General features: G+C 39.1%; 2 protein-coding genes and 2 long non-coding RNA genes across 8 annotated transcripts in view; all 4 read left to right on the top strand.

The window, feature by feature from the left end:
• The window catches only part of LOC135339652 (serine/threonine-protein phosphatase 6 regulatory ankyrin repeat subunit B-like), a gene marked incomplete in the record, with an annotated part of 1,209,744 nt that overhangs the window by 838,923 nt on the left and 355,934 nt on the right, over positions 1-14,887 (top strand).
• LOC135339841 (uncharacterized) lies at positions 1,217-3,204 on the top strand. 3 transcript variants are annotated; one of them, XR_010396053.1, is made up of 11 exons: positions 1,634-1,854; positions 2,037-2,089; positions 2,139-2,194; positions 2,254-2,287; positions 2,348-2,398; positions 2,452-2,543; positions 2,598-2,707; positions 2,759-2,804; positions 2,853-2,917; positions 2,966-3,012; positions 3,073-3,204. It is a non-coding gene; the product is annotated as an uncharacterized LOC135339841 (long non-coding RNA). The 3 variants fall into 3 exon arrangements; XR_010396054.1 differs by having other exon boundaries at positions 1,217-1,854; positions 2,452-2,707; positions 2,846-2,917; XR_010396052.1 differs by having other exon boundaries at positions 1,226-1,854; positions 2,452-2,707.
• On the top strand, positions 3,347-10,997 carry LOC135339689 (uncharacterized). 3 transcript variants are annotated; one of them, XM_064535925.1, is made up of 4 exons: positions 3,347-3,590; positions 8,000-8,045; positions 9,353-9,387; positions 9,525-10,997. In XM_064535925.1, the coding sequence occupies exons 1-4, from the start codon at positions 3,461-3,463 to the stop codon at positions 9,545-9,547; spliced, it is 234 nt and encodes a 77-aa protein (XP_064391995.1). In that variant the 5' UTR covers positions 3,347-3,460; the 3' UTR covers positions 9,548-10,997. The 3 variants fall into 3 exon arrangements, with proteins under 3 accessions (XP_064391995.1, XP_064391994.1, XP_064391993.1); XM_064535924.1 differs by having other exon boundaries at positions 3,353-3,590; positions 4,509-8,045; XM_064535923.1 differs by having other exon boundaries at positions 3,353-4,042; positions 4,509-8,045.
• Positions 11,564-14,734, top strand: LOC135340558 (uncharacterized). Its single transcript, XR_010396400.1, has 3 exons — positions 11,564-11,623; positions 11,693-11,790; positions 11,842-14,734. It is a non-coding gene; the product is annotated as an uncharacterized LOC135340558 (long non-coding RNA).

Below are 14,887 nucleotides of genomic sequence, written 5' to 3'. Positions count from 1 at the left end.
GAATGGGTGCATTAATGGTGTGCAATAAAGACTGGTTGGTAGTGGAGCTTTGACACTGACGTAATGACAAAAATCCTCGATTGTCCAGCTTGGCATTTTTTTTTTTAGAAAATGGGTGTGTCCCTGAAATGCAGAGACACTTCCTAAAAATAGAACTGCCCATATTCATTTAGCCAATCGGATGCAGTATTTGTGATAGAGCATTATTAGGAGTATATAAAGCAGCTAGCTAGCTAGCTACTATACTCTGGTCTCTTCCTACACAGCCAAAAATCCACGGGTCCGTTTCAGGCCGTTAGTTGAAAACGGGCCGTTACGGGTCCGTGAACGGCCTGTATACAGGACATAGCCCACCCACGTCCTGTTTACATCCCGTGGATACGGGCCTGTATCAGGGCGTAGCAACCACGGCCTGTACAGTGCAACAACCAAAGAGAGTAGATTTTTTTTTGGTACACATTTTTTACATTTTGTGGCATATCTTTTAAAGTAAAAGTGATATGATCTATTTGAGTGCAGGTACTTAAAGTTCAACTATTGGCGCTTCCATTGGACCACCACCTGTTACATCACATGACATCATCAGTATAAAATGGCTGTCTGAAGATGTGTACTTCCGAAAATATGTTAGGAATAGAAGTAGCTTATTTTGTTGAGTTAAGATCTGAAATTTGTTGTGCATGTACCTGAGTATATTGCTCATCTTTTGAGCTTCAACAAAAGTCTGGGCTACTAGTAAGTTCTGAGAAATACTGCATTTTGTTGTTTTTTGGTGGCAAATATGTTAGGAATACAACTTTCGATTTTATATTAGTTAAGGTCTGATTTTTGAGCAGCATGTACTACAATAGTGTACTTTTCATCTGTACTAACTTACAGGAGTTAGGCTAGCCTCTTCTTTGCTAGAGCGGCCCATCTTGTCAAAAACAGTGCTTTTTATGACTTTTGGGGCGATTTGCCTACGTATAAGGCACAATTGCCACGCCTCTGTGACACAGAATGACCAACACCAACTGTGTATTGCAGGTAGACATCGCATGACCTTTGGATGTAGCAAATAACAACAAGATGATTTGGATGTCACAAATCAATGAATATCATTGCAACGTCAGCAAAAGTAGCAAAACGGAGCAAAATCACCATTTTTGACAAGGGCCGCTCTAGCAAAGAAGAGACTTGTCTAGCTCCTGTAAGTTAGTGCAAATGAATTTTACACTATTGTAGTACACCCTTCTCAAAAATCAGACCTTAACTAGCATAAAATCGAAAGTTGTATTCCTAACATATTTGCCACCAAAAAACAACAAAATGCAGTATTTCTCAGAACTTACTAGTAGCCCAGACTTCCGTTGAAGCTCAAAAGATGAGCAATATACTCAGGTACATACACAACAAATTTCAGATCTTAACTCAAACAAATAAGCTACTTCTATTCCTAACATATTTTCGGAGGTACACATCTTTAGACAGCCATTTCATAGTGATGATGTCATATGATGTAACAGGTGGTGGTCCAATGGAAGCACCAATAGTTGAACTTTCAGTACCTGCACTCAAATAGATCATATCACCTTTACTTCAGAAGATATGCCACAAAATGTGAAAAATAATAATATAAAAAAAAATCTACTCTCTTTGGTTGTTGCACTGTATACAGACTGTTGACAGCTGTAGCTTATGCGCATGCGCTAGCTTGAGGCAGAGATGACGTCACCTGACTACAAAAAGAGAAATGAGACAAAGCTCTGAAAGATGAGAAAAAATCATGCTGCTCGTCACAAGAGGAGCTGCTGGTCCAAAAAGACAGCTTGAAGAAGACTATACAGTCCATAGTCTACCTATGAACAGAAAAAGGTGAAGCTGTAGCACTAGCAGCATGTTATTATAATTATTATTAATTTTATTGAACTTTCTCATAGCAGTTTGTGTACCTCTAGTTCCACAGCTATTTTCAAATCTGTAGTGAATTTGACCTCTAGTGCAGTTGGCAACAAAGGTCTGTAAATTTCACCTCTGCTGTATGTTTATAAATTCAGGTTTGCACGTTGTTATGGACTTTTGAAGCTGGAACACTGGCCAATTTTACAAGGTAAACGTTTCGTTTTGCTTCCTTTTTGAAATAATCCTCCTCATCGTAGGCTCCCATCTGAAGTTTTTTCACTTTTGATAAAGAGGTGTTGAAGAATGCTCCCAGGTTTGTTATTCTCTTTCACTAGCATTCACATATTAAACACGCGATCAAATTGACTCTAGATAATGCTGCCGAGTTGAAGTCTGGACTAATTACGTAAGTGCCACTGTTCTATTGTGTTTTGTGATGCGTTATTGCTTCTGTATGCTTCTGTAGACACTAGATGTTGTCAGAAGAATGAACTAAAGATAAAGCAACAGTTTCCTGGTAAGAAAATTCAGCAACTATGTAATCTGTGTGAATAGCGTATTGGTGTACAGTTGCGAGATATCTTCGAGATGAAAAAGAGCCCTTGTAATGTGTACAGCACACTGTAATAATTCAAGCTGTTGACTGACTTCATAGTACGCCGGTAAGATTATTCACAGTGGTGTGTTCTTCTTTTAATCTCCTAACTCTTCTTCAGATGTTGCAAAACTCAAGGTTTGTTTATTGTTTTCATCTTTAGCACTCGTTACACATGTTATTTAATACATTTCTTTATTGGGATGCCGAGTTGGAGTCTGGATGTGTTAGGTAAGTGCCATTATTTTGTATGTGTTTGGTGATGCATTATATGCCTCATAGATTGAAGTTTTTAGACGAATGATAAAGAGAATTTAACAATTGCCTGGTAAGCAACTTAGTTTAATCTATGTGAATAAGTATTATTAGTGTACAGCTGGCGAGCTATCTCAGAGATGAAGAATGGCCCTTCAAGCTGTTCACTGACTTCATAGTACGCCGGTAAGCAGTGGTGTATTTTTTGTATAATTCCCAGCCTCTTCTCCTCAGAGTCTATCTTTGTGTATCTGCACAAAAACAAGACGAATATAAATACAGTAAGTTAGTATACTTGTGTGGCGTTAACGTACGGTTCAACTGGTTGTTTTTATCTGCAGTGCCACCGTGGGATGTGAAGACACGGACATGATAATGAGAGACATAATTATATAATGTAGCTGAACAGAAATTAATATAATTATCTTGTTCTTGTCTTCTTTGTCTTTGAATTGTGACCTTTTGAAGCATGATATACTAGCTTATTAAATTGTGCATGAGAACAGTATGATACAGGCTGAATACAGCCCGTACAAACGGGCTGTTTACAGGCTGTATGTGAACGGCCTGTTTAGTAGTGTCTACCCAACGGTCCCGTATCAGGATGTGGTAAACGTCCTGTAACGGACCTGACACGCCCCGTGGATTTTTGGCTGTGTAGTCAAGTCTTCTTTTGAGGGATCTTTTGCACACATATACCAGCTGTATCATCACTCTACATCCAGCTGTATGGTCTCATCCCAGCCCAACTCTACCGTCTCATCCCAGCCCAGCTCTACCGTCTCACTCTACCATCCAGCTGTATCGTCTCATCGCAGCCCAGCTCTACCGTTGCACTCTACCATCTCTCTCAAAGCAGGTTCGTTCGTGTCGTGATTATAAAATGGCGTTTGGTTACTTTTTATCCTATTTTATGGATTTTGCTGTATACCGTACTTATTCGATTTAAAGCGACCCTCCAAATATGCGACACCCTCGATCTTTTCCAATTTTCTGACCTCTAAAAATAGCGACTGCAGCATTCACAATTATTTTTTTATGTCGCGTCCTAAATAGAGGTCAAACCGCAGCCTCGATTCCAGGCCGCAAGAAACAATGTAATTTAAGCGGTCTATAATCGAGGACAGTAGAATAACCTCCAATTAGATGCGACCATAGATAGTAGAGGGGAGGGATTGGAAACATCTCAGGTGACCAATGTATTGCCCTAGAGAATTCTGACACCATGCGTGTTGCATTCCGCAAGTATTGATTGCGATTGATTGCGAGCCAGATGCAAAAACAAAAGAGAAGAAAGTGAAGAAAACTGCAGTAAGCACTGGCAGAGCTAGTCTGTATGTACATTATCCATAGTAAATGTATGGTTTACATCATTTACCTAATTTATTTGATGCTCCATGTTACACTGTTTTACATGTATTTAGCTAAGAATTGGTAAGTAAGAAACTTTGTGGGGGGATATCTTGAGCTAGGAAGTAGCCATGGTTGCTTGAGAGTGATCAGAGTGTAGAGGGAGCATTGAAATATGCAGTAGGCATAGCCAAGTTGAGCATTATGCTGTTTAATGTTGAATATTTGCTTTTAAGTATGAAAACAAGGATTCAAAAGTAACTTGTTTTGCGGGGGAGCTACTGGTTAACAATAAACTGTACATCACTATTGTTTAGTTCTACATGTTGCTTAATGATCCCGATGTGCAGTAAGAAAAGATTTTCCTTGCTAACGTTTATCGTTTTAGAAATATACTAATTTAAACTTACCCATACATTTTTCCCAGGGGTACTCAGAAAATCAGAAAATCTGCCAAGACCCTTTTGTATGCCAATGGCAGGGGGGAGGGACACATGATAACCCCACTGTTATGTATTATGATTAGTAAATTCTTTTGCAAGAGCTAAACAGTGACCGAGGACGAGAATACACCATTGCCTAAAAGGGCGTCAGGCTCATAAAAATTATGTTTTGTGTTTGTAAACATCAAAATTGTGTGATTGTGTGAAAGTCATAATGTAATGAAGCAGTCTATAATAATGAACAGTGCCTAGTACTAGTAGATACCATAAAGTATAATAATTATCGAGTTCCTAGATTTAATTTCTTTGTAAATGCATGCCTTGTTATTTTCAAGGTTTGTTTAGAATGTGTAATCTCCACTCAAGTATTTGCAAAGAGAAAAGTGTCAGTCATTCGGATGTACAGCAGCAACCAGAGCAACTACATGTAGCTAAGTAGTTGATCAGCATCTATAAGCAGCTTTTCCCCCAATCTCCTCCCATTAAATTAACTTCCTGTCAATTTCCGGTGCGACACGCATGGGTCGCGTGAAATCCTTGTGTTTCCAATCCCTCTCCTCTACTATCTATGATGCGACCCTCTAAATATGCGACACCAGGACTTCAACATAATTTTTCAACCTCCAAAAGAAACGACCTCTGGCTTCGTAATTATTTAAAAGTATCGCTTTAAATCGAATAAGTACGGTAGTTAAGTTCACACAAACTTCCAACGTAGGAAATAATAAATAAGTATTGAGGTATACTGTTACTGTAGTGCTAGGAAACCAATGGTGTCGACGCATACACCCTCTCCTACGAGTGTACGTGGCATATCCCCAAAATAACTTTCTTTTCACTTGCCTGACTATGTCCTGTTATATGAACCACTGCATACCCATTTGAAGTTTATGAACATACGGCAAGCTCTTAATATAAACTACTAACTACATGCATTTAACAGGATTGGCGTACACTGGGCAGTGAGAACATTAAAAGGGCATTAAGGGGCGTGGTGCCCTGCTTCAATTATTGTTGCCCGAATAGCCGGGGTTGACGCTTTGAAGCGTCAATAGGTGAATAGCTGGTAGCCACGATTGCCGCACATTACTCTACTTTTAATTAATTTGTGATGAGCTACAACCTTCCAGAGGTACACAGCTTTGCAAGGCTTCTCTCGAAGGTCAACAGAAGCCGTACAGAGTCTGATCATAGATAAAAGAGAAAGGGATTGGCAACGGGGGCTGTTCACGTGATGCTTTTACATTGAATGTACACAGATGGGCCTGAAACCATCCGTGTTTCGCCCCACGAAAACCCGGGAAACTTATTGCCTACTTCTCAAAGACCCCTCCAACACTTAAACACATGCCCCCTGATGGTAGGTATCATTTAGAAATGGATAAAATATAATCTTGATTTTCGTGAAGTAGCTAGAGGTACACAAGCCTCTGTCAGAGTCCTATAGCACCTATGATATAGCTAAGGTTGTGTTACCAAGGGCGTATGAAGAGAAGAGGGCATGCAACTCACAATGTAAACTGCGTATGCGTCAAAAAACTTGGTGTTACTAAGTAGTGTCAAGGGCGTATACAGAGAAGAGGGCATGCAACTCACTATGTACCCTACGTACTCATCCGACTTTGTATCAGAGACCGGATATGCTAAAAATAGAATCCAGTATACGGACGTGAACAAGTGGGCGGTGTTGTTTACAGAGTTATAATTATGGGCGTGTACATCAGAGCTGCCTTTTGCTAGCTAGCTAGCTAACATGCACAGTGCAGTATTATTTTAGAGAAATGTCATGACCAGTCCTAGTCCAGCCAGGTCCAAGACAACCCCTTCGAGCGGGAAGTTAAGTGCTGGGCGCATTGTTAAGAAGTACCAGAGACTCAGGAAGACAGGTTTATTGTACCTAGGTATCAGCTTGGAGTTGCAACTGTTGGATGGTTTGCCTTTGCCTTTGACACTGCTAGTACGAGCCATACTGCTGCTGCTGAGAACTAGTTTTACTATGCTACAATCGAGCTAGCTAGCTACCTAGTACCTGCAGATACATAATGATTTACCTTGTGCGGTCAAAGGTTACGCGTAGGCGTTTTTGTGGGCAGTTCTAAAAATAGCTCAATACGAAGTCAGATGATTCTGAGAATAGGGCGAGTTGCATGCCCTCTTCTCTGTATACGCCCTTGACTGTACTGCGCATGCGAACTATATATGGGTAGTGGAGATATCTTAGTAAATTAGTCAGTATATTGCACAGCGAATAGCCGCGGTTGACGCACATTACTCTACTCTTAATTAATTTGTGGTGAGCTTCAACCTCCCAGAGCTCCACAGCTTTGCAAGGCTTCTCTCAAAGGTCAACAGAAGCCTTACTGAATCCGATCACCATAGGTTAGAAATTAAAAATTTGCTGAAATTTTCATGTGAAATTTGTATTTAAATATCAATCTCAAAAGTGAACATACATTACAAATTAAAATTAGGTACAACATGACAAATAGGCCTCTGTACACAGGGGATGAGGTACTCTTAGGTATCCTGGATAGTAGTCACAGTCCTTCTCATGCGTGTTAAGGTTAGGATATAGTGTTTCGCCCACGCCAGAAAGTGGGCGTTCCCGCTCAGCATCTGTACTAGATAGGCGTGCCCGTCCCTAGCCATAAAATGGGGGGACGGGTTTCAGCCCTATCTGTTCATTATTCTGACAATGGCAATTATGCACCTATCAATTTCAGTCCCCATGCACTATACTACCCCCCATGCGGGCTATGTCGGGGTTTAGTGGGGATTTTATTTACATCAATATCAACTGCCCCACGAATCAAATCCCCAGTCGGGCAGCAACTGGATGGCTAGCAAATGGCCAAGCCAAGAAAACCCGGAGCAAGTGATATGTGGATTTTTAAAAATTCTTTGTAATATTCAATAAGCACCGCTGAAAGTGTATGAAGAGGAGTATCCAACTGTAGCAGTTGCAGTGTAAACCAGGTTCCGGTACGAGTATGGTATCCTCACTATCAGACCTCATATTAAGTGGGTGCGAGTGGGTGCGTAGGTGTAGTGGTTAATTAGTTAAAAATGATATCAACATACACACGTGTGGTTTGTACCTCCAGCCCACATTTAATTTTATTCATGGCTAACAGTTTACACAACTACAAATATTAGTGACGGAATTAGTCCGGGATGTAGAATGGAATGTGCGTGGGAGTCGCAATACTCATCTTCATACACTCCTGAGTCTAGCTAATGACAGCTAGTCAGGTGTTATAATTTTACATATAGAGAAGTCACATGATTAATGATGCGTAGCGCAATTGATAAATAGACGTGATGACGCGTGGCCCAACTAGATTAGAGTAGCCTATAAATCAATCAGATTGCTGTATTTGTGACTAGATAGTAGAATCAACTGGATCAATGTATCTATTGTCTATACTAAAATCGGGCGGCTGAGTGTTTGCAACTTATCTTTTGCCCTTTGTAGGGTGTCTAGCAAGAGCAGAAAAATGGATGGAAATGATGGAAATGATGTAAGTCAGGTAGTGAAGAAAAAATATCCTGAATAAGTATACAGACAAAGAATACAAATTCATAAAGTTCTATTCTGAATAGAAGTTCTAACTTACTAATCATTGCCTTAAGAAGTAACAACTTTCACCTTGAAAGGGTTTACTTTAGCTCACTGCAGAATAGAAGTTCTAACTTACCAATCAGTGCCTTAAGAAGTAGTAATTTTCACTCACAGCAGTATAGAAGTTCAATTTTACTAATCATTGCCTTAAAAGGTAACAACTTTCACCTATATGCGCAGGGTGAAAGGGTTTACTTTCGCTCACTGCAGAATAGAAGTTCTAATTAGTAAGTTGCTTATGTAGCTAGCTACCTAGCTAGCTAGAGACAGAGCTGTACGTTTGGTTGCAGCAGCTATTTCTTTCTGATAGATGTAGACTTTCACGGTACCAGGCCCATCTTCAGTGCGGCCTGGAATCGCTTATATGCATTATTATACTTGGACTCTATAGGGTGGGGTTTATCACCTGTAAAATACCTAAAAACATGATGCTTACGCTTGCCCTGTGGCGCTTGCGTCAAAGACCTAGCTATTCATTTTAGCTCTTTCTGGCTCAACCTATAGCTCTCCTGCTGCTGCACTACATACAAAATCCGTTTATAATGATAACTATCATAAAGGCAATGTTCCAAATCCATGCACAGTTAGACGCTCCTTCTGTCATGTGCTCCTGCTAATACCAAGGGCGTATAAAAGAAGAGAGGGCATGCAACTCCACTATCAGTACACGTAACCAGAGGAGGTACGACTGTCTTAAACACCCACATATACTTATTATATTCGAGTCCTCTGGCTACGTGTACTGATAGTGGAGCACATCAAACAAAGTGATACTCATAGCATCTCCAGGCATCCCCCTTGAAGATTCTGAAGCTGAAACGATGTTCATATAACCTAGATCAAACAGTGCACGAATCAGACTCTTGGCAGCTAAAAATAGCCCAGTGCTTGTATTTAGCATGTAACACGCAATTGAACTTTGACCTAAGGAATGTGAGTTTAAAACATCCTTTGACACGCGGATGTCGTAGCTGCATGCCCTCTCTTCTTTTGTACGCCCTTGCTAATACCTAGGAGAAGAGTTGCAGCAGTAATTAAGAGGAGTATACAACTCCCACGCACATTTAATTCTACATCTATGACTGAATCCGTCACTAACACTTGTAGTCGGAGGAGGTTGGTCACGATTGTTAATTAGAATGTTCTAGTATGTTAGAAAAAATGTTAGAAAAAAGGTTTTTACTATGCTATAATTGTTTCCTACAGCCCAACCCAACATCTCAAACTCCACAGCAGTCAAGGTTAAACATATTTTTACTAGTGTTTTACGTAATTATTGGTCCCGTTTGTCTCAAAACAGTGAAATTAATGTCCGTGAGTATTTTTTTTGAGACAAATGACACCTCAACTTATTTTGTATTGTGTTATGTTTGTGCAGGCATGAAACAAACGCTTACCTGAAAAAACCATCCTCAAGTGCTGTGGCAAACGCTGTTATTCTATCCGACTTGCCTTTCTACAATGTATTCAGTAAATCGAAACAGGAGTTGTATTCATTGCATGATATCGCCACTGATTTAAAATTGATATACGAACGGGATGCGATTAACAGCGATGCTCTTGCAAAGCTATGTTTTAAGAAGATCTTAAAAGATTGTCGTGTTCCGAATGAATGGGGCGTGCAAGGTAATCACGAAATACAATTTTTAGCCCGCATGACGGATTTTCAGTTCTCTTCAAAAGAAAGACCAGACATAATTATCTGCAACGAAGACAGAACAGCGATCGCTCTAACATGCGAAGTGCAGTCATCATCTACAATGTTTGGGACAGAGCAAAAGGCAATTTTAGGCGCCACCAATTTACTGAGAAATTTCCGTGAAACACACATTGATATCACCTCAGTAACAGTGTTTGCTATTCCGAACACATACAGCAAAAACTGCGTCATCGAAATTGTAGTTAAATGGAAAAATTTAATTTTTGATGTAAAGGAAACACAATTCCGAGAAGTACTCCCTGCAATTAAACGGATCAAAGATGTAATCAAATTGAATTGCAGTGATCTGCCCCGATCGCAATTGTCAGCCAAAACAGATTATTTCATTAAGTTGTCTCCAACTGAATTGGCACTTTTTGCAGCCCCACAAAAACAACTGTTGTCTCAAACACACCTAGTTATTAAATCAGGTGATACAGTGTTCAAGGTTTTATACCAAACTGATGCAGCTGCTTCCCTGCGGTTTGTAATGAGAGTATTTGCAGACGAAGACGAAAAACCCCAATTTGTTTATAAGCTAAAAGATAGTAGGTTGAAATCCAGTCCTATGTTAGATGTTATATCATACAAGTTTTTGAAGTTTGATCACTTACACAAATCGGAAGCTAAGTCTTGTTGTAGGGAATTTGTCGAAGGAATCAAGATCGCACTAGATGAATTACATGATATGGGTATTTCGCACAACGATGTCAGACTAGAAAACATGTTGTTTAATGCTAACTATGTACCAACCCTTATTGATTTGGATCGAGCCCAGCCTGTAGATGTCTTGTTCTCGTACTTCAATAAGCATGAAAGTTGTATGTACTCGTTTCCAGCAGATGTTTCCGAACGTTTCGAAACCGGCATACAAACAGACTATTATCAGCTGGGGTGGTTAGTCGCCGCAGTACTGACAAAAGAAGAGGATGCAAATGCTAACTACCATAACAGAAAATGGAATACGGAACCAGCATACATAAGAAGCAACAAATTTATAGCCTCCCTCATTGAACAAGGGATGTACAATCCATCTCTTCTAAATGAGTTACCACCAGACACAAAAACAATACAACAAGTATTGGAAGATAGACTCTGAACTCTGAACTTGTTTATTTTGGCCATGCTTATCAATTTTATTTCTTGATTGTTGTTGGAAAAGTAAAAGGGGGCTGGGCTCGGCAGTCCAGAATGGACGCAAATATTATAAAAAAATGGTAGAAAAGCAAGCTTGTTATAGCTAGGCCACTAAAAGAGCTTACCGCTGAACTAGTTTGTGAGTAATGGTGTTTTAACTTCTTTTCTTGCTATAGCTATACACTGTTAAAATAATTCTGGTGAGCTTCACCAAAAAATGGTAGTGAGATGTTGTCCCATATCTCACCAAAATATGCATGGTGATCGTCACCAATTTAGTTTTCACCAACAATTGGTAATGAACTTCACCAGTACTTTATGGTGAATTATTGATTGGTGAAGCTCTGTTGGTGGTGAGCCTCACTACTGTGTTCTCAACTTCTAGCTGACATGCAACTTCTGACATGCATGCATGCATGCACATAAAAGTAGACACTTTTCAAATCAGAATCATACAACATGGATTCACACAAGAACAATGGGCCAACAACAGGCAATAGGAATAATACACTAACAACAACACGGACTGGTACACTTGCATCATGATAATTATATTAGGAGAAGATAGTCTACTTTAAAAGTTATAGTTTAAAGGTCAGAGTTGCTATTATTCTACATGCCTATGTAGTAGTACAGTAAAGGTTTGTGAATTAGCAATGGCTAGCTGTATATAATTATGTATATCGATCTATATCCTTACTTACACACAGGCAAATCTGTGTACCCTGTTTCCCTCCCCTACCTGAATGCCCTCCGAGAGTTCGATCCACTTTTAGATCTGATGGCACCTGTTCTAATTAATTCAAATGTAATAAATAATTTAATTTGTTTCACAGGGTTAATGCAGTAACCATTGCAGGTACATACTACTGCAAAAATGCTTGTGTTGTTGCCTCTGTGGATGATCAGGATTTTCCTGAATTCTATAGGATATCTGCATTTATCATCACTCCTCCCCCAACTACACAAGTGGCCTTTGTTTGTGAACAACTGGTCACAGAGCATTATTTGGCTCATTATCATGCGTACGCGGTACGTACGACGGATATAGTCAAGATTGTTCGCCAACAGGACCTCTATGATTTCCATCCTTTCCATCCTTTACAGTGTGTCACCTTGCCAGAAACTCGCACAAGTAATCATGCCAAGAGGTTGTACACACGAACTGATCAAATCACTGACTATGATGATGACTGATTTCAAGCACGTGTCATTTGTCTTTACTGCTGTTTGATACACTTTTTTTGACCACCAGGCTATTATAGGCTCACACTTATAATAGTTTATATTGTGCATGCAGAAAGCCCTTCTTTATCATCCCTGGCCTAGTTGTGATACTGTATTCACTTTGCTGGTGGGTACACTCTTATCTATATAGCTACAGGGTTGTACATGCATATACGTATTTACATGTAGCTAGCTATCTTATCACTGTTTTTGGCCACTGTGCTCACACACTTTCATTTTTGGATTTATAAGTTCATATTTTGCAGAAAGTCCTTCCTCATCATCCCTTAGAGTGTGCTTCCTTTAGTTTTACTGTTTGGTTCACTTTGCTGGTCGTTGCTAGGGTGTACATGTACATACCCCTTAAGGTTGCATATGTATAGGTACTTGATTATCACTGTTTTTGGCCACCATGGAGGCTCACACACTTATAAATTAGTTTATAATTATTGTGCAGAAAGCCCTTCTTTATCATCCCCTGGCCTAGCTGTAGTTAGTAATACTGTATTACTTTGATTCACTTTGCTGGCTTAATATTTTGCAGAAAGTCCTTCCTCATCATCCCCTAGAGTGTGCTTCCTTTAGTTTTACTGTTCGGTTCACTTTGCTGGTCGTTGCTAGGGTACATATACACATTAATTTATTAATTCATATTACCACATTTTTTGCCACAGCACATACACATAATTATTGGATTTGTATGCACATGTAGGCCCTCCTAACCATCCACCAACTGCTCAAACTTTTTTTTGCTGTCAGATTCATTATAATAGTCGTTGTTAAGGCTTTTACATACACAAATATTTGAGTACTAGCTATAGCATATTTTGGTCACAAATAATATTTTGTGAGTTAAGATTCTGCAGGTATCCCTTCCTAACCACCCTCCAAGTGAGCTGTCTGATTCTTTATACCGGACCCTGTCATGTATACCAATGTGTGTACTTGGGTACGTTTCCTATCAATTTAATGTGTAGCTATATATATATACATTATTTATATTACCACATTTTTTGCCACAGCACATACACATATTGGATTTGTATGCTATTATTCTACATGTAGGCCCTCCTAACCATCCACCAACTGCTCACATTTTTGTTTTGCTGTCTGATAATAGTCGTTGTCAAGGCATTTACATACACAAATTTGAGTACTAGTGTTTAACCATTGACGAAAAGTCTGTCAAAGAAAGAGATTCCATGAAGTGTTCTGGCATTAGCGAAGATGAGGTGCAAAAATAATTATATCAATAGTTCTCGACTCAACCAGAAAATCAAAGGAAGATTTGAGAATAAACCATCCAATGCATTAAAGCAATCCTTATATAATTATAGCATCAAGTTCATAATAAGCATTATGCATGGACTATCCCATAGACATACAAAGCAAGATAATAATACAACGTACATATATACCAGACAGGATTTAATTAATATGGCCGGGGCTGTTAAAATAATGTTGTGTCGTTGAAACTTAATTATCCAACTGCATGATAGCCTCCCTCACACATATAGCTATAGGGCAATATTCTAGATTTATATAGTTTAACAGATACACCAAGAGAGGCCGGTATAGTGGATCAACCATATATAACTATACTCCGACCACTTCTAAGTTTTATTCCCTCTCACAGCCAACTATATAGTTATATCCGCCTATTTGATCCACAAGTTTTACAATTCAAGCTATAATTATAACTTCAGCAGTACTTCCACCCAATCATCTCCCTAAGCCTCCCAATAATTATGTTAAAACTGCCTATTTATATAGAACTAAAAACAGACAACATCAGCTATTGTATATACAGACATGCAACGGCCACAACAGCGTCCTTAACTGGTTCACCAAGGAATAAGACATAACGTTAAAAACTTGCATGGATTAAGGAAATATACACTACTATATCAAGCTATGCAAACTAGAGGAACTTCAATTACAAAACCAATCCCTGATCCTGAAATTGATTATGACACAAACCTATAGCACAAACTCTAGCAGCCAAACCCAAAAAGCTGTTCTCTAAATCCACTATACCTATGCATGCCCTTGTAACAGATGTATCGTGAACTGCATGCATATATAAGAACTTACCAGAGCTATAGCTAGCGTTAACAATCTGCGTATAATGTTATGTGTTTGTCCATTACAATTGTGTTTTATACTCAGCATTCTATAACTTCTAGCATTCCTAGGCAGTTTCAAGAAACTCTGGACACTCAAGTGGCAAGTAGGCAAGAGCTAAACTTACTCATTTTTGTCAATGTTTACTTTGTTGTATCTTAGTCAAACCTGGGTCATTAGTGTTCTTATTTGGTCTACTTGTAGTTACCAGTGTTGTCTATAGTCTAGGCCTATCTGTATCTGTCCAGCACCTCCAGTACTGATTTGCCCAGAAATCAAAGTCACAGAAAAAATTAATATCACCAGTTTTCTTTCATTCAATGTAACTATTTACTTACCACTTTATTTTTTTTATCATTCAGTAGCTTATTTATTCAGCATTATTTCTATATCATTTAATAGTGTTAGGCACCTTCTGATGAAAAGTTATCCTCGACAAAAGGAGTGTTACTGTTTTTACTACCGCGAACTATGAATATCATTAACTCCCATAAGGGGCCATATAAATTGACAAATGAACTGTATAATACACACTTCCAGGAGTCTTAGTGTAG

Source organism: Halichondria panicea, chromosome 8 (assembly GCF_963675165.1).
Source record: "Halichondria panicea chromosome 8, odHalPani1.1, whole genome shotgun sequence".
NCBI lineage: Eukaryota > Metazoa > Porifera > Demospongiae > Suberitida > Halichondriidae > Halichondria > Halichondria panicea.
The sequence above is the reverse complement of the archived record's forward strand: the minus strand, read 5'-3'. Positions and strand labels throughout refer to the sequence as shown.